Below are 21,387 nucleotides of genomic sequence, written 5' to 3'. Positions count from 1 at the left end.
ATGAAGTGGTCTGAGAGCATTCTAAAGCAGCCTTCACCAGCTTGGAGACTTCCAAGTGTTTCAGACCACAACTCCCATCAGGGGCTGATGGGAGTTGTGGTCCAAAACACCTGGAAGACACCAGACTGGCAAGGGCTCTTCCCAAAGTGTCAGGAAGACCCTAACTGTGCTGGGCCCAGAGGTAACCCGAGCAACGCGGTCCAGGCCCGGTTCCAAATCCAAGGGTTCCGCGAGGAGTCAGTCCAACAGGGCCAAGGCAGGACACAAGGCAGGAAACCAGGCAAGGTCAGGCACAGGATCACAGGCAGGTTCTGGCAAACAGGAATGTTGCTCCTGCAACCTGGGATGGGGTCCAGCAGCCTTTTATCTCTGTCGGGGTAATGGCCGGTCCTGATCCCCCGGTGACTCACCTCCCTGTCTCGCCCAAAGGCGAGCACTCCTCCTGCGAGTACTCAGGTCTCTCCTTCTCTCAGACCTTAGTCTCTGCAGCTCGGGAGATGTTGGTGGGTTAGTAGACCCAGAGGCCGTCTCAGCCTCCACTGACCCAACTGGTAGTGCAGCAGCTGTAAGTGATTGCCCAGCTGGAGGCAACAAGGTAATCTCCGCATCTGGAGCTGGTGCTTGTTGCAGGGGAACCTGTGCAGACTGGGGCTCTTCAGAATCAGGCCCCAGACAAAGTTCAGCTGCCGCCTGAGGCAAAGGATCCGGTGTGGACTGAGACTCCTCTGGCTCCGAGTCCGAGTCCCAGGCCATCACACCAACCTTAACATCGAGACAATAACACTGACCTGCTTTGCTGAGCTGTAATAAGCAGAACTAAAGAAAAATATATGGCTTTGAACATTCTTAAGTGCTATGGGAATACTAGGCACGGTTATTATTTCTATTACTGCAGTGATGATGGAGATATGAATTGCAGTCAGCTACAGATTATTATTATGCTACCTCCTCTCCCTACAGTTCTACTCTCTCTATATATAGATGTATATTCCTCCTGGGATAAATGCAGGACACAGTACAATTGTCCCCTATCTCCACTGGTGCGAACCACCTTCAACAGTGAACTGGCCTGCAGTGAGAATGAAAGCATTTTAAACGAATGAAGAAAGAGCAAGCAAAGGCAGAAGAGAAAATGGGTTTTAATTCCCCACTTTTCAGAGAGAGAAAAGGACGACAGGATGTGCACAACTGGGTTTACTAAGATAAAGTTTCCCCCAAGTACCTTGGCTATGCACTCACAGAGAGGGCGGTGGGCTCTTGTGGGCGTTGCTTTTTTGGAACGGCAATAAAACGTGACCTTTGAGACTCGTTTTTCACATTAAGGAGTTTGGAGTAGGAGGAGAGACTGCCCCAGGCTTTTCTCCTTGACACGGCGCCAAATGTGTCATCACAGGGCTTCAAGTGCTTGGGATGGGAACTTACAGAACGGCCATTTCTCCAACTCAACTTTTCATTAATGCTGATAAATCAAAAGCGGCTGACGCAACGGTCCACATTGCTGCAGCAGCATTAGTGCTTCCACCATGAACTCTGACCCGTAGCTTGTTGGTAGGCTATGGGAACATTCCCCCTGACCCATTTTCTAGACCCCTTCCTAGAACATTCATCTTTCATTACAGCAAAAGACAAGTCTCTAGAAGGGCTCGGCGATATATCTGGTTTTCAACATCAGGATATATAACCAGATGAACATCACAATATATCATAATGTCTGATATAAGGATGGAACTATGTAGAGGTATTGGGCTGGCTTCATGGTTTTCCCCACATTGTGATTTTGTGTCACACACACACACACACACACACACACACAGTGATTTGCTATCTACTGCCAGGTCAAACATTATGAAATCAACATCATGATACGGATTTCAAACCGGTTTTGGATGATACAGTCATACCTTGGAAGCTGAACAGCTTAGTTACCGAATGTTTTGGCTCCTGAACATCACAAACCCGGAAGTGACTGTTCCGGTTTGGGAACTATTTTTGGAAGCCAAACATCCAACAGGGCTTCCGCAGCTTCCAACGCAGCCAATCAGAAGCCACGCTTTCGGAAGTCGAATGGACTTCTGGAACGGATTCCGTTCGACTTCCAAGGTACGACTGTATATCGATCAAATCTGGTCTTTAGCCCTTTGGCTCATGAAGATAAGGAAAAAGAAATATACAGGCAGTGCCATGCAACTAGGAAACTTGGGTGATGGGGATGACAGGACATAAAAGAGGTATTGGCACAACTCCTCCGCCTGCCTCCTCCCCCCCCAAAAAAACCCAACAACACCACGTTAAGGACTGAGCACCCTTACTAGCTACAAAAAATCTGAGTACAGCTGGCAAAGAAAAATGGGAGTGGTGATGGAATGGAGTAGCCTCAAGAAGGACATGGCTGGCTAGCACCCTAAAGGGAAGCACACTTCTTAGGACAATGCACTGCAGTGTTTTGTTGCAGGTCCCTATTATTCTATTCCATTCTCCAGCAAGAACATCCCACTGTTCTGCCAAAATAATAATAATACAGAGGCCCTGGGATGACTAATGTCTGGCACTTATTTGTCATTTTACCAGAAATTTAATTTTGCAGATGTGATTTAATAAACCAAATATCTTCCAATGTACTGGGCTACATTTACAGTGGTACCTCGGGTTACATACGCTTCAGGTTACAGACTCCGCTAACCCAGAAATAGTACCTCGGGTTAAGAACTTTGTTTCAGGATAAGAACAGAAATCGTGCTCCGGCGGCGCGGCGGCAGCAGGAGGCCCCATTAGCTAAAGTGGTGCTTCAGGTTAAGAACAGTTGCAGGTTAAGAACGGACCTCCGGAACAAATTAAGTACTTAATCCGAGGTACCACTGTATTCCCATTTTTGCCCTTATACAGGAATCCATGACAGTGTTCTCCAACACACACACACACACCAACCCCCAGTTATGCACAGGTCAACCACAAAATCCCCACTCCCTGCAAAGCTTCTGTTACAAGTCAGGACCTTACCTTTCCGGAACAACTCCTGAAGGCTTTCCGCGCTTTGATTCAATACAGCCCATATTTCTTCTTCATGCAGTGGTCCTCCCCGAACCTCCAGGGCTTCAGCTAGTGACACATGCATGTTATCTGAGGAATCAAGACAAGATGACACTTGTTCAAGAATGTGCCAGGACTCCATTCAGGTCTTTCTGATGCGTACTATTTGCATAGAATTCGGGAGGAATTTTGCTCTGAAGGCAACAACAAGGGCAATTCAAACCTACCTCCAAAACACAATATTTAGATTCCTGAAAACGTCTTGCATGCAAAGGGCATACGAAGAGGGGTTGCTTCTAGTCAGAGTAGACAGTTTGGGACTCGACGGACCAAAGGTCTTATTGGGACTAAGGCAGTTCCATAGGTTCTATTCTCACATTAAATGCACTAAGCGGCATTTATTTACTTTTTTCCTTACAGAACTGCCCTGGCTAAGTTCTGCAACTGTAGGGTTAATTTTTGTGCTTGTATAAATCTTCTTCTCTCACACATCAGGGCTAGTAGCCCAGAGGCAGGCAGGGAAAAATAAGGAGATGTTTGGTACTTTCTTATGCTGACTGACTCTCCAGACAAGGGTCTTTTCCCAGCTCTCCCTGGAGACACAGAGGATTGAACCTGTGACCTTCTGCATGCGAAGTATGTGGGGCTTTGCCATTGAGCTACCACCCCTCCCCTAACGAAGTCTGTCCGCAATTCACCAACTGCAAGTTGCTTGGACTGAAGTGTCAGGACAAAATCCAGAGCTTCTGTAGGGCCAGTACACTCACCAGGGCAAGACGGTTTGAACATATAATTGCACTGGCTGCCAATTTGTTTCCGGGCCTAATTTAAAGTACTGGTTTTTACCTATTAAGCCTCAGGACTGCAAGACCTCATGGACCTCTTCCTCCCATATGAACCAATCCAGACCCTGCGATCATCATCTGGCGCCCTTCTTAGTGTGCCTCATCTGTGAGAGGTCCAGAGGGAGGCAACATGAGAATGGGCCTTTTCTGTGGTGGCTCCCCACTTCTGGGGTACGTTCCCCATGGAAGCCTGCCTGGTGCTTTCATTATATATCTTAAGGTGTCTGGCTAATTAAAAAAATCTATGGCCTTTCAAACTGTAAGTTTTTGGTTGGTTGTTATACTTTTAGGTTTTCATATTGTAAACTACCCTGTGATCTCTGGATGAAGGGCAGTATAGAAATTTTAATAATAATGATAATGATAACGATAATGATAATGTGACCCAACTGGCTATTAGTGTCACCTGATCTCTGCTGATTCAGAAGCTGCAGTAGCACCACTTAGCCACTTGTAATGATGGCGCTACAGCACAGCTGAAAATAGACCAGCAATTCCCTCTGGGGAAACCATCCCTAAACATAATTGGTGTCGCCTGTTTTATAAATCTTATTGCCCAAGACAGTGATTTACTAATGAGGTATTTTATGGGTATTTTATGGTATCCAGCCAGCTGCTATCAAGAAAGCAGCTTTCAAGTTTCAACAGCTCCTCCGCTATCAAGACCTGTGTATGCTGGGGAACGAGGAATCGCCTCAAAAACCAACCCCAGAACTTCTGAAACAAGAATTTAAAAACCTTCAGCCTGGATAAATTGTGCAAATACAACACATTTGAATGAGTTCTTCCTTTCACACAATTCATTCTGCTTTTGGAAGTCGCAACGACAGACAAGGAAGCTATGCAGGATACTGAATCTCTGCTCCTTGGAAAAGTTACTCAGCACTTCATTTAGCACCAGGCACAGTAAATACCGTTTCAAGCATGTATTTTCAACCATAAGGAATAGCAACCTGCTTTTAAAAAAGAAAAGAAAAAAGAAATGCTGATATTCTGCAGCAAATACTATACAGTGGAACCTCGGTTGTCGAACGCTTCGGAAGTCGAACATTTTGGCTTTTGGACGGCGACAACCCAGAAGTGAATGTTTCCATTTTCGAACACGTCTCAGAAGTCAAACAGCTTCCAAGGCGCTTTTCTCCATTTTTTCAATGGATTTTGTCGACCGGCAACTGCGTCTCGGTTGTCGAATATTTCAGAAGTCAAATGGTCTTCCGGAATGGATTATTTTCGACAACCGAGGTTCTGCCGTATTCTGAAGCCATACTTATATACTGAAAGCACACCCAGTTTTCCAAGTGTGGACCTTAAGCGGTCAAAACAGAACCATCCACATACAAAAGGGAGGTATCAACACCAAAATTTCCAGACGTACACAACACTTTTAGAGGAAAAGCAGAACTGCCTATTGAGGACTGGGCACTCATTCTTCTGAGAGTATCTGATGACTGCTGGGCCATGAATGCAATGAAATATATTGAAGAGGCTGTGGCTAACTGGAAGGAGCCCTGAGCAAGAAGAACTTGTGAGAGAGGCTCTAGAGTGCTTCAGGTGGCACATATTAAATCTGACTTGAGTCATGGGTTTTGTCCTCCTGTGCTGGTATTTCCAGGTTGAAAGTCTGAACCTTTGTGACTAAACAGAAGTGAAAGCTCATGTTTTAATAGCTTGAGTTCACTTGTACGCCTAAAGCCATTTCATACTTGCTTGTAATCCCATCATCATGTACTGCCAAGAATTATATGCCACAGATGTATTACTGGAGAAAAGAATGGTGCACCAGTTTGACAATGATGCTGTTTCTTAAAAGCCCTTTATTTCTGCCATAAAACTACCCTGACAGTGTTTGCTTGATTTGATAATAGATATGAGAAAAGTGAACTCATACAACTTTTGATGCCCCACATGGCAAATTTGGCTATAATATATCAGGGATGGGGGAAGAAAATTAAACAAGTTGAAGGTTTTGTTTTTTTAATTGAACCAAAGAACCACAGAATTTAAGAGTTGAAAAGAAATCCCAAGGTCATCTACTCCAACCCCTTGCAATGCAGCAAACACAGCTAAAGAACCCCAGACATCATCATCATCATATATTATTTTGACCCCGCCCATCTGGATGGGTTTCCCCAGCCACCCTGGGTGGCTTCCAACAAAAGATTAAAAATACATTAAAACATCAGTCATTAAAAACTTCCCTAAACAGAGCTGCCTTTAGATGTCTTCTGAAACAGATCTAGACAGATCACCACCCAACCTCTGGCCATGATAAGAAAGCCATGATAAGAAATTAATCAACATGATATAATGATAAAAGGAATACCATGGAAAATAATGGATCATCATAAACCAACTAGTGTTGGAAATATATATAGGACAACTGAAAGAAACAAAGGTTTTCAGTCATGTTGCCCATACACGCTGCGGCTATATGGGCCAATAATCTGAATAGGCAGCTTCCTATGTTTCCCTACACGTTTCCGATACTGGCAGCTCATTCAGCGCAGTGTCACACACTGTTGAAAGAGCAGCCCCTTCAACAGCCTGGCTTTGGCCTTCTGCCATACCTGCAGCATCCAAACCAACCTTGAAAGATGTTCCACATGCAGCGCATTGCCATAATCCAAGCTGGAGGAGGTGACCAATGCCTGGACCAATGCCACAACTAAAGCATCCCAATCCAGGAACGGACATAACTGTTGGTACCAGTCAAAGATGGCAAAAGGCACTCCTAGACAATGAAACTACATCCAGTGTCAAACACGTATCCAAGAGCACCTCAAGCTATGCTCCTTCAGAGTCAACCCTCATCCTAAACAGGCAATTTCCCTGACTTGAAAACCACTCACCCACATAACCTCTGTTGTACTAAGATTCAAAGCTCAGTTTAATTACCCTCATCCAACCCATACAACTCCTGAGCAGCCACACCTGATTCGAATTTTATGGAGATGTAGAGTTACGTGTCCTTCGTGTGTTCATGACACCGTTCTTCAAACTCTGCTCTCAATGGCTTCATGTAGATGATAAACAGCAAGGCAAAGGAAAAAACTGTGCCCTGCAAACCCTATAGCGTAACTGACCATGGCCTGAAGAGCACTCCCCGGATATCACAATCTGGAACCAACCCTGGAGATAGGAGTGGAGCCACTGCAAAATAGTCCCCAGAATACCCATCCCACAAACCTGGTCTAGGAGGATACCATGGTAGGTATTATCAAATCCAACAGTGAGATCTAGGAAAAGAAGCACAGACGCTCTCCCCTTGTCTTGTGCATTAACTAGCTTACCAATGTCAGGAAGTGTGTGTTATCAGCAGCACAGCCTCATTAACTGGTCATTGTAATTATTTTGCTTTTATGTTATTACATCACTGTCTGTTCTTTTTGCATTTCATTTTTCTCCCAATGTTCCCTCCCACACAAACTCTCAGCTATGTGTATATATTGTTGGGGTTTTTAAGTGTTTGTTTGTAATTGGTTTAAAGGAATAAAAGAAGAATTCCCTGGATGCCTAGATCCAGGTTTGACGCAAACACACTCTTGGTGAGTGAGCCCCAGCAGAGCAAATCATAAAACATGCAAGAAAGTAAAGCTTGGAAATATAGGCTGATAGACCTTTAAGATATTCCCTTCTAAATTCCTTCCAAAGTTCCCCTTACTTCCCTTAGCAATGAAAAATAGACAACATGCTTGGTCAGTTAAAAAGGTTTACTTGCAAACTCTTCAAAGGTCAGATTCATGTGCTTTTCAATACAGCAGCAAGAAAAGACAGGAAACAAAACAGTTTCAAAAAGGTAAGAGTTTTTAAATTATTTGTATAGAAACACAAATTATAGAAACACGGTCTAAGCTTGGAACAACTAACCCATACATACTTTCTGATCAGAGTCACATGGTGGAAGAGAAGGAACAAAGGCTTTGGTAACCCTTCCTCTCAAGGTGAGGGGGCGTGACCTAGTTAAGTCTGGCAGAACTGCTTACTCTATGGTCTTAACCCTTTCACGCATTAACTAGAGCTAAGCATGCTCGTTATATGAGACTGATATTTATCCCACATACTGTGTATGTCTGCCAATTCGGAATTACCGTATTTTTCGCCCTATAGGACGCACCGGCCCATAGGACGCACCTAGTTTTTTGGGGGGGAAATCAAGGGGGAAATTTGTATTTCCCCCCCAGGTTTGCGCAGCCATCCCCAAGCTGGAAGAGGGAGACGGAGCGCTCCGTCTCCCTCTTCTGCCTTCAGGGACAGCCTCCCTAGCCTCTGTGGTGCAGCGCACTCCGCTGCCCTGCAGAGGCTTTGCGCAGCCATCCCCAAGCTAGAAGAGGGAGACGGAGAGCTCCGTCTCCCTCTTCTGCTTCAGGGACAGCTTGCCCCGCTGTCCCCCGAGTTTGTGGGGCTGGCGGGGGGAGAAGCAAGCTTGCTTCCCCCCCGCCAGCCTCCAGATCAGGTCGGGGAATAGCGGGGTGGCGGCGCTGCGCCTCCCCGCTGTTCCCCGAGCTTTTGGGCTGCAGGCTGCTGCCCGCAAGCCTTGCGAGCCCGCGGGACATCCCGCCGGGCTTGCAAGACTTGCGGATAGCTTCCTGAAGCCTGGAGAGCGAGAGGGGTCGGTGCGCACCGACCCCTCTCGCTCTCCAGGCTTCAGCGAAAGCCTGCATTCGCCCCATAGGACGCACACACATTTCCCCTTCATTTTTGGAGGGGAAAAGTGCGTCCTATAGGGCGAAAAATACGGTACACTTCATGCACTTCATGCGGCCCACAAATGTTTATGTCACGGTGAATTTATTACTCTTAAAGCAGCCACAAGACACTTTGTTGTTTAAGCTTCAACAGGCTAACACAGCTACCCCTCTAGGAAAAAAAGGCAGTTTTAGTTAGCCTTAACCACTAATGTTTATGCAAGGAACAATAGCTAAAGCAAATGAAGGTTGCTAATGGCAATGGCATTGTAGCAGATAGAAGAAAGGCACAAGACACATGCTAGATCTCCAAGCAATGCTTTGGAGTGTTGTGCCTGTACTGAACCTCTTGGAAGTAAATGCAGAAGAGGAGAAAGTCAGTCAAGGAAAGTCAGAATGCAAACAGATTATCTAAAATGTACTTAACAATACTAGATGGTTGTTGGAGATGTATGAAGGCCAAAGGTAACTTTTCATGCAAATGGTGGGGTTGCTGCTTAATTAAAGAATGCAGTTTTATTTCCAAGTAAATAAAATTATAACTGGTTGTCCTTTTACTCAGTTGACGCTGACAGAAAACCCCACATGTACACTATATAAAAGAATATACAGTGGTACCTCAGGTTAAGTACTTAATTGGTTCCGGAGGTCCATACTTAACCTGAAACTGTTCTTAACCTGAAGCACCACTTTAGCTAATGGGCCTCCCGCTGCTGCCACGCCACCGTAGCACGATTTCTGTTCTCATCCTGAAGCAAAGTTCTTAACCTGAGGTACTATTTCTGGGTTAGCGAAGTCTGTAACCTGAAGCGTATGTAACCTGAAGCGTATGTAACCTGAGGTACCACTGTAAACCTCAAGACCCCACCCTTCTTCTCCCCCCTCCTCTTCCCCAACCTTATACTGTAAAGGAAAAGGTAAAGGTACCCCTGACCATTAGGTCCAGTCGTGGATGACTCTGGGGTTGTGGCGCTCATCTCGCTCTATAAGCCGAGGGAGTTGGCATTTGTCCGCAGACAGTTTTTCTGGGTCATGTGGCCAGCATGGCGAAGCCGCTTCTGGCGAACCAGAGCAGTGCACGGAAATGCCATTTACCTTCCCGCCGGAGTGGTACCTATTTATCTACTTGCACTTTGACGTGCTTTTGAACTGCTAGGTGAGCAGGAGCTGGGACTAAACAATGGGAGCTCACCCCAACGAAGGGATTAAAACTGCTGACCTTCTGATCGGCAAGCCCAAGAGGCTCAGTGGTTTAGATCACACCTTATACTGTACTCAACACTAATGTCTAACAACAAATGTAACTGATTTGTACGAAAGACCCCACATCCTGAAAAAAAGAGACGAGGCATGTACTTTTGTAAACCAAGAAATTCTTCAAAAATACTAATAATAAAATAACTGGCTGTCCTTGCAGTCAATCTGGTAATGATTTTGGAATAGGTAAAACTTCAGGTGCAGAGCAGTGCATGGGAAACCAATAGAATGTCCTCAACAGACCAAAGGCAGAGAAAAATATGTGGCTTAATAGTACTGAATAAAATGATATAAATAATTATGGGATGGAAGAATCGACTCAACAGAAATATTCAGAAAAACCAGCTTCCTTTTATCCTTCGCTGGGTCAGGCATCACACAAGGGGAGTCTGTGTTGCTGGATCTTCTAAACATGATGAAATATATTTACTGAATGCATTTTCGCTTATGAATGTGATTATGAAAATGTGAATTTTTAATTTTTTTAGAAAAAGGAAGTCAGAACGAATAGGTGGTTCTTGGGGAGTTGGCTGAACATAGTGATAAGAAGATTATGCTGGTGGGAAACCAAGCAGCAAATGACATTAAAATGTGCATAAGCGCTTTTCAAACTCTTTAAGCATTAACTAGATGAGCAGGATCAGGACTATAGTGTGTGGGGGGGGGAAGGGTTAACCGTCTCCATGAGTGCCCAAAATAGGAATGTTAAGGGGAACCCTGCTGAATAAGACCTAAGGTTCATCTAGCATCTTGTTCTCAAAATGGTCAACCAGAGGCACTTGGGAACCAAGAACACAACAGCACTTGGTTTCCAGCAACTAATATTCCATGTGTGTTGTCTTCTGACATTGCTAATGACACCCAGTCATCATGACCAGCGTCCACTGATAGGCTTATCTTTCAGGAATCTGTCCAATTCCCCTTTAAAGGCATCCAGGTTGGTGAATATCAGGGGTCTCGGAAAATTCCAATGGAAACAGAAATGGGAGCAGAAATTGCCAATGTTTCCTTATTCATCCCATGTCGGGAACAGAATTCAATCCAGGAAATACAGCGGTACCTCAGGTTACAAACACTTCAGGTTACAGACTCCGCTAACCTGGAAGTAGTACCTCAGGTTAAGAACTTTACCTCAGGATGAAAAGAGAAATCATGCACCGGCGTCAGCAGGAGGCCCCATTAGCTAAAGTGGTACCTCAGGTTAAGAACGGTTTTAGGTTAAGAACGGACCTCCGGAACGAATTAAGTTCGTAACCAGAGGTACCACTGTATAGTCTTCGCTGCTGCCGTTGTTTTCAGTCCATGTGAGATGTGATTGGGTATGCTTTCCTTCCATTTGCTTTGTGTGCGCTTTTGCAGGGTAGCGTGGCAGCAAAAGATGGCGCCTTTTGCTGCCGTGGTGCCCAGCAAACCAGCTGACTGCAGCCAAGTAGGTGGAGATGCTAGGTGCCAAAAGCGGGCTCCCAGAGACATCTCCATCCAGCCGCAAAAGACCAACTGCCAGTTGCGAAATGCGACTGGCGCCCAGCTAATTTCGAATGTTGCTTGGGACTACAATTCCAATCGTCCCTGACTGTTAGCTGGCTGGGGCTGATGGGAGTTGGAGTCCAGCACCATCTAGAGAGCATCGCATTGGCTACTCCTGTTGCTCTTAGCCAATAGCTTTTGAAATATGAGGACCGCATCCCAAGGGAATGCAGGGAATACACAACATCAATTCTTACAACACTTCTTCACGACACTCCAGTTAATCACTGCCAAGCAGAGCGCTGCATCACATTCCTCTGTTGCACACTGATCACAGAACTAGAGCATTACCTTTTCTCAGAAGTGGATTCACTAATGCCAAAGCGATTTCACAATGGGCAAACGACAAGCTTTCCCCCCATGAAACACACCCACTTCTTTTTTTAATTATTATTTCCCAGATTCACCTGGGAACAAGACAAACTTGTTTCTGGACGTTTTGTGTGTAACCAATTGGCACGTTCTAATCCCAAACTCCTGTTGTTCTAATAACAGCCTTAAAAAAAGAAATAGCAGAAAGGGGTAGGGGGAAGGAGTATTTTGGAACACTCACTTTCAAGCACTGAACTTCCAACAATGCCATGTTTAGCCAACACACTGCACCTTATCCTAAATTGCTATTCAACAAATTCTATACAATTTCAACTACAAAGGCAAGTTTGATTCTTGTAAAAGCGAATTGCCCTTGTAAGTAATCACAGGGTTCTTGAATCGCGTTCTTCAAATTAAGGGATGGATGCACCTCTGCAGGCCGTCTTATACCACCTCGGCGTAGCGTGCTCCCAAACGGCACGTCTTTCTAGGTTTGTCTGCCCCCTCCTCACCACTTTCATTTTTAACTGGCATATGATCCAAGCAACTGCAACCAAGGCTAATCCAATAAACGAAAGTGACGAGCAGCATTTCAAAGAGTTCATTAGCACTGGTAACCCTACTTAAATGAGCAGATGAGCTCATTAGATCTCAGGAGTGGTTGCTATCAAGAACAGAAGTGCTGTTTTTCTCATCCCAAATTGCGCAAGTGTCAATTGTTGTTAATTTATGGAACGAAGAACATAAGCAGAGGCCTCCTGGATCAGACCAAAGCCCATCAAGTCATAGAATAGAATATCATAGAATTATATAGCGGGAAGGGACTACAAGGATCATTTAGTCCAACTGGCTGCAATGCAGGAATCTTTTGCCCAACCTATGACCCTGAACTTAAGAGTCCCATGCTCTACCAACTGAGCAATACTCCAGTACACTGTTCTCACAGCAGCCAGCTAGGTGCCCACGGGAAGTCCACAAGCAGGACGTGACTGCAACAGTGCTCTCCCTACTTGCAATTCCCAAAAACTGGTGTTCACAGAGGCATACTTCCTCCAACAGCGAAGGCTGAGAATAGCTATTGTGGCTAGTAGCCACTGGTAAACTTATCCTCCATGAACTTGTTTGCTCCGCTCTTGAAGCCATCTAAGTTGGTGGCCACCACTACCCACTACAGGATGCAACCTGGTCCACGTGACAACTGCTCTGTGAGGCAAGACGTTATGCCACACTCATAGTTTAGAGATGGATGCAAATGAGCCACACAAAGCCTCAGGTCACGAGGGTGATTTAGAAAGCTCTGGCTTCCACTTTTGCTTCACCGCAGCATCTGAACTAGCTAAACTATGGTTAACAAGCCAATCTGAAACCACTGTTTAACCATTAATCCAGGGATGTGGAACATGTTGCTGGACGCTTGCTTGGCCCATGGTGATGTAGCCCAACAATATCTGGAGGGTCACAGTTCCTCCACTCCTGCATAGACTACAGTTTGCTACAAAAACAATGAGATGTGGTCAAGCAAAGAATGTAAGTGAAGGCTTCCTAACTCTCCTCCACAGGCATGCTGGACAAACAGGGGAATGTGCAAGCCTGAGGCTTACTGCAACTCACTCGCCTTATGCTAAACCATGGTTCAATGTGACGTCCAAACTGGGCTAATAGCTGCCATGCTTCAAACGCTGGTTTTGAATTGCAGTAAAGCAGGAATTGCTGCTGGCTTAAATGTAAGCCTGGCAGGAAAAATGCTCAGTCCAGAAGGGATGGAGTGGCAGGAAGGCATACCTGATCCTGCCATCTGCTCCCAATTCCTTAAGGGTAGTCATGAAATCAGCAGCACCCTGCATGCCCTGAATTCAAGCCCAAGGCTGCCTTAGTTTGTGTGCTTGCCTTTAGTTAAGGACTAATCTGTGCACCGCTAATGAAAGAAAGGGAGTGAGTCAGACTTCCTTGACCAAGCACACACACTCTCTAAATTTTATCCAGACAGACAGAAGGAGAGGCACTGTCAAATTTCCTATTTGTGCCATTTCCCCAATCTAAGTTACTCCCCTAAAGCTGCTATTTGCCCTCTGGGGTGAAGTATGCAAGCATCATCCAGGTGGCAAATCAACATGAGTTGTAAATCCTTTAACATCTGCAAATAAGCAGTTAAATAAAATGTCATCTACTAGTCAAGGTGATTATTACACTTACTGTAGACAATATAGGTTAGCTATCTATTCAGTCTTAACTTGATATTTGGAGATAGGAATATCAGTGCAGTTACAAATATTTCTAACTTCACTGATAATACAGAGGCTAGCAGAATCTTGTCTAAGTGTTATCATCTTCTGTTAGTTCAGCTGTGATCGCCTTTAATAGTTCTCTCTAGACATCCTAGTATTGCAAGACATTTCTGGAAGCCAAGTAGGAAAAACAAAAAATAGAAGCTGCAGAAATAATTACTCAACTTCCTTTCTGACCTATGACATTTGTAATTCAAAGCCTTAATGGCTGCTTAACAGAAAACAAATTGTGTCTAAAATACTGAGTCAAAACAGAGTTCCATAGAACTCGAATAATACTTGACACTGAATGACTCAAATGCCAAGTTGCTCAATAGGTTCTAAGGTCTCACCCTGATAGTGCAATGCTGTGGTGTATTATGCAAGGCAAAGAATGGGCAGGATTGTGCTCCCAATGCAGTATCTTTCGTGGCCCAGCTCCCAGGCCCCTCTCATCAAGGGACCACAGGTTGTGGACAGCACCAGTTAGTTAGCTGCTACTTGCAGTCTCCCCTCCTCCCAAGTCTTCTGCTGTATGCAGAGAATTCAGGAAAATGGACTACCCTATCACTTTGTGCTAGGGACGCGGGTGGCACTGCGGGTTAAACCACAGAGCCTAGGGCTTGCTGATCAGAAGGTCGGCAGTTCGAATCCCCGCGAAGGGGTGAGCTCCCGTTGCTCGGTCCCTGCTCCTGCCAACCTAGCAGTTCGAAAGCACATCAAAGTGCAAGTAGATAAATAGGTACCGCTCCGGCGGGAAGGTAAACAGTGTTTCCGTGTGCTGCTCTGGTTCGCCAGAAGCGGCTTAGTCATGCTGGCCACATGACCCAGAAGCTGTATGCCGGCTCCCTCGGCCAATAAAGCGAGATGAGCGCCGCAACCCCAGCGTCGGTCACGACTGGACCTAATGGTCAGGGGTCCTTTTACCCTTTACCACTTTGTGCTAGGCAGATGGAGTAGCCTAATGGAATTACACCAGTCCTGATAGCTGCATGGGCTGTCAGTGAACTAACGGACTCAATTCAAAGTGTTAGAACTAGCATACAAAGCCCAAAATGGCTTGGGATTCCAACTACGTAAAAGAGCACCTTCCCCAGTTTCAACCATCCTGGACCTTATGATCGGCAGGTGAGGCCTTGTAGGTGCAGCTGCCACTGAGGGTGCCTGACTGGTGCTGACCGGTAACAGAGACTTTTCAGCGGCTGCTCCCCATTTGTGGAATGCTTTCCCTAGTGAGGAGCGTCTATCTCCCTCTCAATGACTTTCATGAAGAACATACACACTCAAAAATAATTCAAGCTGGCAGACTCTGGTGTCAGTTGCAGCAAAAGCCTGTTCCCTGTTGAAATCCAAGTAGGTCTGACACACATTTTTCCAGAGCAGCTTCCCCATACATAATGCAATTTTTATTTTCACAAATATATGCATTTTGATGCACAGTTTACCACAATATGTGCATTTTTGTACCTATTACTTAGCTTGAGAACAGCACTGCAAAATTCGGAGACGTGAGACTTTCAAAGAGCGGAAGAGTTTCGGTTCGCATATTGTTTCATACAGTGTGAATGAGGTAGGATTGCCCTTAAAATATGAACCAAATTGAATTTCTCGCGACCCTTCACACACCCTTCTTGGAACTATATTGATCCTCTGATATAACCCTGAAAACTACTAAACCAGAATCTATACTATTGCCCAATAGTGGGTGGTGCAAAGAACAGCAGGAGACTTGAGTCTGGCTATTGCAAATACGGTCTGAGATCTTACACAAAGAAAAAGTTTGTATTCTTCAATGGTCTGAGATTTCCCCACTGAAGACCTGTGATGAGTCAACAGCACAGACAAAGGCACGCATGCTTCCAGGGAAGATTAGGTGCATAGACTTGACTGGGTTTTACTTAATCGTGTGATAAATGGGAGCCACAGACCATTCATAGTTGATTCTTAGAAACAACCTAGCCCAGCAATCTCTCTACAAAACGTTGAGTTCACAGCTTGAGACCACTTGCCCTACAAACTGCTTCTACCTTGTTAGAAAAGCTTTTCTCTCTGTGGTTGAACAAGAGCCGAGATTTCCTGAAGGACAGGTGGAATTTTAATCTCCCGGGATTGTGCATCTATTTTCGGGTCCTGCTAGGGAAGGGTTGCCACTGTCAATAGAGGGGATCCCTAGAAATCTGATTAAGGTTTTGGAACAAAGACAGCTTTGCAGCAGGAAACTGTGCATTTTAAAGTGACTTGGTCGCAGGCACCAGATGGGACGCGGTTGTGGAATCAGCTTTCCCTTTATCCCAGGGAACCAAGCTTCCAACCACCGGCTCTGTTCCACATGCTCTTCTTTTACTGCTTGTCATTGCAAGTTGGAACTAGCTTAATAGCTCAATCATACAGGCATTTCTGTAATATTCATGAATGACTGCTTTCCTAAGAACATTCTACAGAAATCTCAATATCCGTAACCAGCCACAGGCAAGTCACCAAAAAAAGAGAGATGTCTCAAAGAGGAGTCTAATCATCCTCGATCCCTATCGCACTGGCATCAGCTACAGAAAAAGGAACACACACTGTTTTCGGAAAGCATTTGAAGAAAGAAAGAAAGAAAGAAAGAAAGAAAGAAAGAGGGGGAAAACTTGGGAGGTATAAAAATAGAAACAATAAAAGTTCAAAGATGGAACTGCTTTGAAGGATGAACTTCAGAAATAAAAGATAAAAATATAGAAAGTTGTCTTGTACCAAGCAGTGAAGAACTAACCTTGGCTACAGCTCATAGTTAGCGAGGAGAGAGCTGAACCACAAATCCTGGTTTGGACAACACACCAAGCCAAGGTTAATATGGAGCAGGAATAAACACAACTGGTGAGGAGCAAACTGGTTGCAAACTCACCTCTGGGAGCTCCCACACATTTGCCCGGACCTGCTCAGCCAAAGATTGGGTTTACTGTGTCTTGTGAATCAGGGATTTAAGATGGGACCTTTGGCATGCAAACATCTGCTCTATAAATGAGCTGTGGATCCTGCAGAACATGAACCTTGTTCTCTCCAGGGATGGTCTGGCAAGTTTAACCGTTACAGCACCACACACCCACTGCTATGAGAGAGGAACTGGCTGAAATCATGTAGACAAAGGCTGTGTACAAGCCATATATTTAAAGAACATGACCCCCAAAGAAAGCTGGGAACTGTGCTCTGTGATGGATAAACCATAATTCCTAGTATTCTTTGGGGGCAAGCATGGGTTTTGAAAGTGTACTGCGTATGCAGCCTAAATCCTTATATGCATGTACTAAAAAAAGAAGACAGATATAGGAACTTTTCTTTTCCTTCCCTGCCTAGTCACCAAGAGGCAGTTCTTTATTTTCAAAGGCAACAAGGCTACAAGATGTTTTAGGTTTAAAAATACTCAACGTTGATTCTGAAGAGGCGTATCACAAGACTACGTTCCACTAATGTCCTGTTCACAAAAAATGTGTAGCAGTTCAAGTTTCAAGACAGTAAGTAATGCCCCTTGAGCTTCTTTAAACCTTTGACCTACCCTTCCTTCCTTTCACAATAATGAGAGCATAAGATGAGCTGGTATAGAGTTTCTCTAAATTTAAGTACTCTATAAAACAATATAATCAGAATGTAACGTGAGCAAAGCATGCTTTAGGTTAGATTTAAACAAACAAACCCAATACTTTTAAGGTAAATAATAACAGGCTTACAATAAACACTCCTATTATTTGATACCCAGCTTCTGATAAGCTGATAAACTGAGCAACCTGGGACCTTCTGAATGCAAGGCATGCTCTCAACCCATTGAGCTAGTGAGCCACTGCTTATAATTGCTATACTACGTTTGTTATAGTTGCTGTAATATACTTCATAGGGCATCAAGTGGGTGCAGAAGGCAGAACGAGTAGACCGTGGCAACACAAGCCAGAGGCAGGAGTGGGAATAGTAAAGATATCCATTCTTTGCAACACAAAAGTCTGTCACACCTTGCCACAATAAACGTTAAGGCAACCTGAGCACTAGAAATACGATTCAGTTCCCATTTAAATGCATTTAACTCAGACCTTCCAAAGCAGTAGGCATTTTGTGTTTTCGTACTGTAAAGTGCCCTGTGATCTTTGGATGACGGGAATAATAATAATAATAATAATAAATGAACTGAAACATAGACATCCTTCAAAATCCACATGCCTCCAAATTCTGAAAGGCAGTTCTCCAGCCAAGTAACGTGTACAAAAATGTATATGCATAAAAATGCACACACGCATATATATATATATATACATACATACACACACACACACACAACATAAAAATGCATATATATATAAAACAACATACAAATATGTATTGGTGGTGTAAAAAAAAGGATACAAGAACTGGATTGTATCAGGGGAAACTCCTTTGCAAAAATGTGCATACAAACATATGCATTTTAAGAGAAATACGTAAAAAATTCTGGTGAATTTTCCCGAGTACTAAAAAAAAGATAGTGATCTGAAGTGGAAATATGGAGAACTGAACTAAAGTCTGGAAAAAGAGAGAAACCAAAACGGACAGATTTGTCCCTCCCTACTTCATGTCACAAGAAAACAATGCTCTGCAATGGAAGGATCCTGACCACAAGAGGCGTGTTCCTGAGTCTGCATCCTGAGCTTCCTGGTTTGACCTTCAGGTTGCTTCTAACCCTACGACTTGAAGATAGAGCTGTCTCAGTCTAGAATTAATTATAGGGTTGTCTCATATGCAGCAACAAAAAGGGAAAAAGAAAACAATGAACAGGAGCAGCTCAGATATAATTTCCTCCCATTCATTTCGAAAGTGTCGCACACGTACCTTTTTATTCCGGTGAATTACATTGAAAGGCTGTGCAAAAATTAAAAATCCCCGTAAGACTTTCCTACCAGGAAAGGTTCCATCCACTTTGACATTCTTCTTTTGCCAGGTCTCGTATCTTTACAGTCTAAGCCAACATGGCTTGGTGGCAAGAACATACTCTTTGCTTGTAGGAGGTTGCAGGTTCAACTCCCCGGCATCATCAGTGATGGGGAAGGGGCCATAGCTCAGTGGCAGAACATCTGTTTTGCATGCAGAAGGTCCCAGGTTCAGTCCTCAGCATCTCCAGGTAGAGCTGGGAATGTAGAAGTCTGGAAGAGCCGCTGCCAGCCACTGTAGACAATACTGGCCTGACTCTGTATAAGACAGCTTCCTATGTTCCTACGGCCAGGTCACACATTATGAAAAAAATAAATTGCAGAATTACCGCAATAAAATTGGCTAATGGTCTCAACATGGGATGCGGGTGGCGCTGTGGGTAAAACCTCAGTGCCTAGGACTTGCCGATCGTATGGTCGGCGGTTCGAATCCCCGCGGCGGGGTGAGCTCCCGTCGTTCGGTCCCAGCTCCTGCCCACCTAGCAGTTCGAAAGCACCCCTAAAAGTGCAAGTAGATAAATAGGTACCGCTTTATAGCGGGAAGGTAAACGGCGTTTCTGTGCGCTGCGCTGGTGCTGGCTCGCCGGACAGCTTCATCACGCTGGCCAAGTGACCCGGAAGTGTCTTCGGACAGCGCTGGCTCCCGGCCTCTTAAGCGAGATGAGCACGCAACCCCAGAGGCGGTCACGGCTGGCCTGTATGGGCAGGGGTACCTTTACCTTTACCTTTAATGGTCTCAACTGGTATAAGGACACTGGGGGTGTTTTATTTAGAACATACATCAATTGATGGGTCAGGACCCACAAATGGGCTGCACCACCAACTTAAGATGGGTCTCCTTGCTGTCACAGAATCATAGAATCGAAAGGAATCCTGAGGGTCGTCTACGCCAAACCTTTGCAATGCAGGAATCTCAACTAAAGCGTCCAAGACAGATGGCCATCCAACCTCTGTTTAAAAACCTCCAAGGAAGGAGACGTCTGACACCTCTTGTTGGAGTTGTTCCATTGTTGAACAGCTCATAAAGTTCTTCCTGATGTTTAGTTGGAATCTCCTTTCTTGTAATTCAAATCCATTGGTTTGGGTCCTAGCCTCCAGAGCAGGATAAAACTAAGCTTGCTGTCAGAGCAGGACAGGGTGCCTTTCCCCGCAGAAAGGAGAATTTCAGCAGAATTTCACTCCTGCACAACAAGCAACGGCTACCCAAAATCCTTCTTCTAGGTGGCATCTAGCAGCAGCCAATGTGGTGTCCTCTGGAGTTTGCTGAACTCCAATTACCATCAGCCACAGCTAGCATGGAGAATGGTCCAAGAGTCATGGGAATTGTAGTCCAACCACGTTGGTCATCCCTGAATTAGATGGCAAAGGAGTCTTGTTCTCCTTTGCATCTGGTCACCTTAGAAGCTGCATTCCCTAACCTGGTGCTCTCCACATGTTTTGGCCTACCTGGCACCAATATACTGGGACCAAGTTAGGCACAAATGGCTCAAAGAACTGTGGGTCCCACAAGGTGGCTGAACAACAGCTGAATGGGACCAGCTATCGTTTGCTTTCCCACACACCTGTGAATCTGAGCACTTTGTCAATTTGTCACCTGGGTTTAAATCAATTCTCTGTCCACAGTGCTACATTTGTCTCGTTATAAACTTAGGGGTGTGGTTTTTGTTTAGTATCAACAGATTCAGATTTGCAAGAAAAATATATCTGTACAAAAGAACAAATGTGGCGTGGACTGGAGGAAACAAATACTTTCCTGCAACAGCAATTTATAATTTGCTGCACCAGACTATTAGTCCAGCTGTGATGCCTCAATCAATATATCAAACTACCATTGGGAAACACACCTTCATGTTAACTTTAGACGGATATTACAATAGCACTGCAGACAGGTAGCCTCAAATACTTGCAACACAGTGTCAATGGCAATCTAGTCCGGCACGCAAACATTTCCTATAAGCACTGTTCACTTACGGAGAGACAAACCCCTCCCCCCTTTTTTTGAGAGAGAGACTTATGTTGTCAAGCATAAATCTTGCAATTAGGAGGGTTTAGCTCCAGATTAGCTGAGAAAGCTACTCGCACGACTATGGCAAGGAAGAAAGGGGTGTGTGTATGTTAGGAAGAAAGCTGGTGCACACAAGGGTATTTGCATTTTATACAATTGATATTTTTTTAAAAAAGTGGATCAGATTTTAATAGAACATATATTCTTTTTATGTTATTTTATTTGTGTAAAACCTTAATTTAATCTTTTTAAAATAAAAATCAGGTCTTGCTTTTTGAAGTTTCAGTTACGTTGTGTCAAAAAGCAATTGAGGTGGCCTGGATTTGTAATACAAACATGCTATATACGCGTACGCATCTCTTCAAACCTAATTAATAATATGAACAAATTAAAGACTAATTTTTCTACGTTAAGAAAGGCACAAATATTGGTTAAAAATATCTGACATCTAAGGTCAAGTGCTATGAATCAGATATGATAGGTCTTGCGCTGAATTTCTCATTGTGGCCTAAAAATGAATATTTCTAACTATCCAGT

At 44.5% G+C, this 21,387-nt stretch overlaps 1 protein-coding gene across 6 annotated transcripts in view; it reads right to left on the bottom strand.

The window, feature by feature from the left end:
• PTPN13 (protein tyrosine phosphatase non-receptor type 13) overlaps nucleotides 1–21,387 on the bottom strand; it is a 161,852-nt gene that overhangs the window by 111,538 nt on the left and 28,927 nt on the right. For all 6 annotated transcript variants that reach the window (XM_083520397.1, XM_083520399.1, XM_083520398.1 and 3 more), the window contains exon 2: nucleotides 2,998–3,117. In XM_083520397.1, coding sequence (XP_083376523.1) covers nucleotides 2,998–3,112 — 115 coding nt within the window. In that variant the 5' untranslated portion in view covers nucleotides 3,113–3,117. The remainder of the gene's footprint in view (nucleotides 1–2,997; nucleotides 3,118–21,387) is intronic.

The sequence above is a fragment of the Podarcis liolepis genome (assembly GCF_965112155.1).
Source record: "Podarcis liolepis genome assembly, chromosome: 9".
NCBI lineage: Eukaryota > Metazoa > Chordata > Lepidosauria > Squamata > Lacertidae > Podarcis > Podarcis liolepis.
Note: the sequence above shows the minus strand (reverse complement) of the source record. Positions and strands in the feature narration are given on the sequence as shown.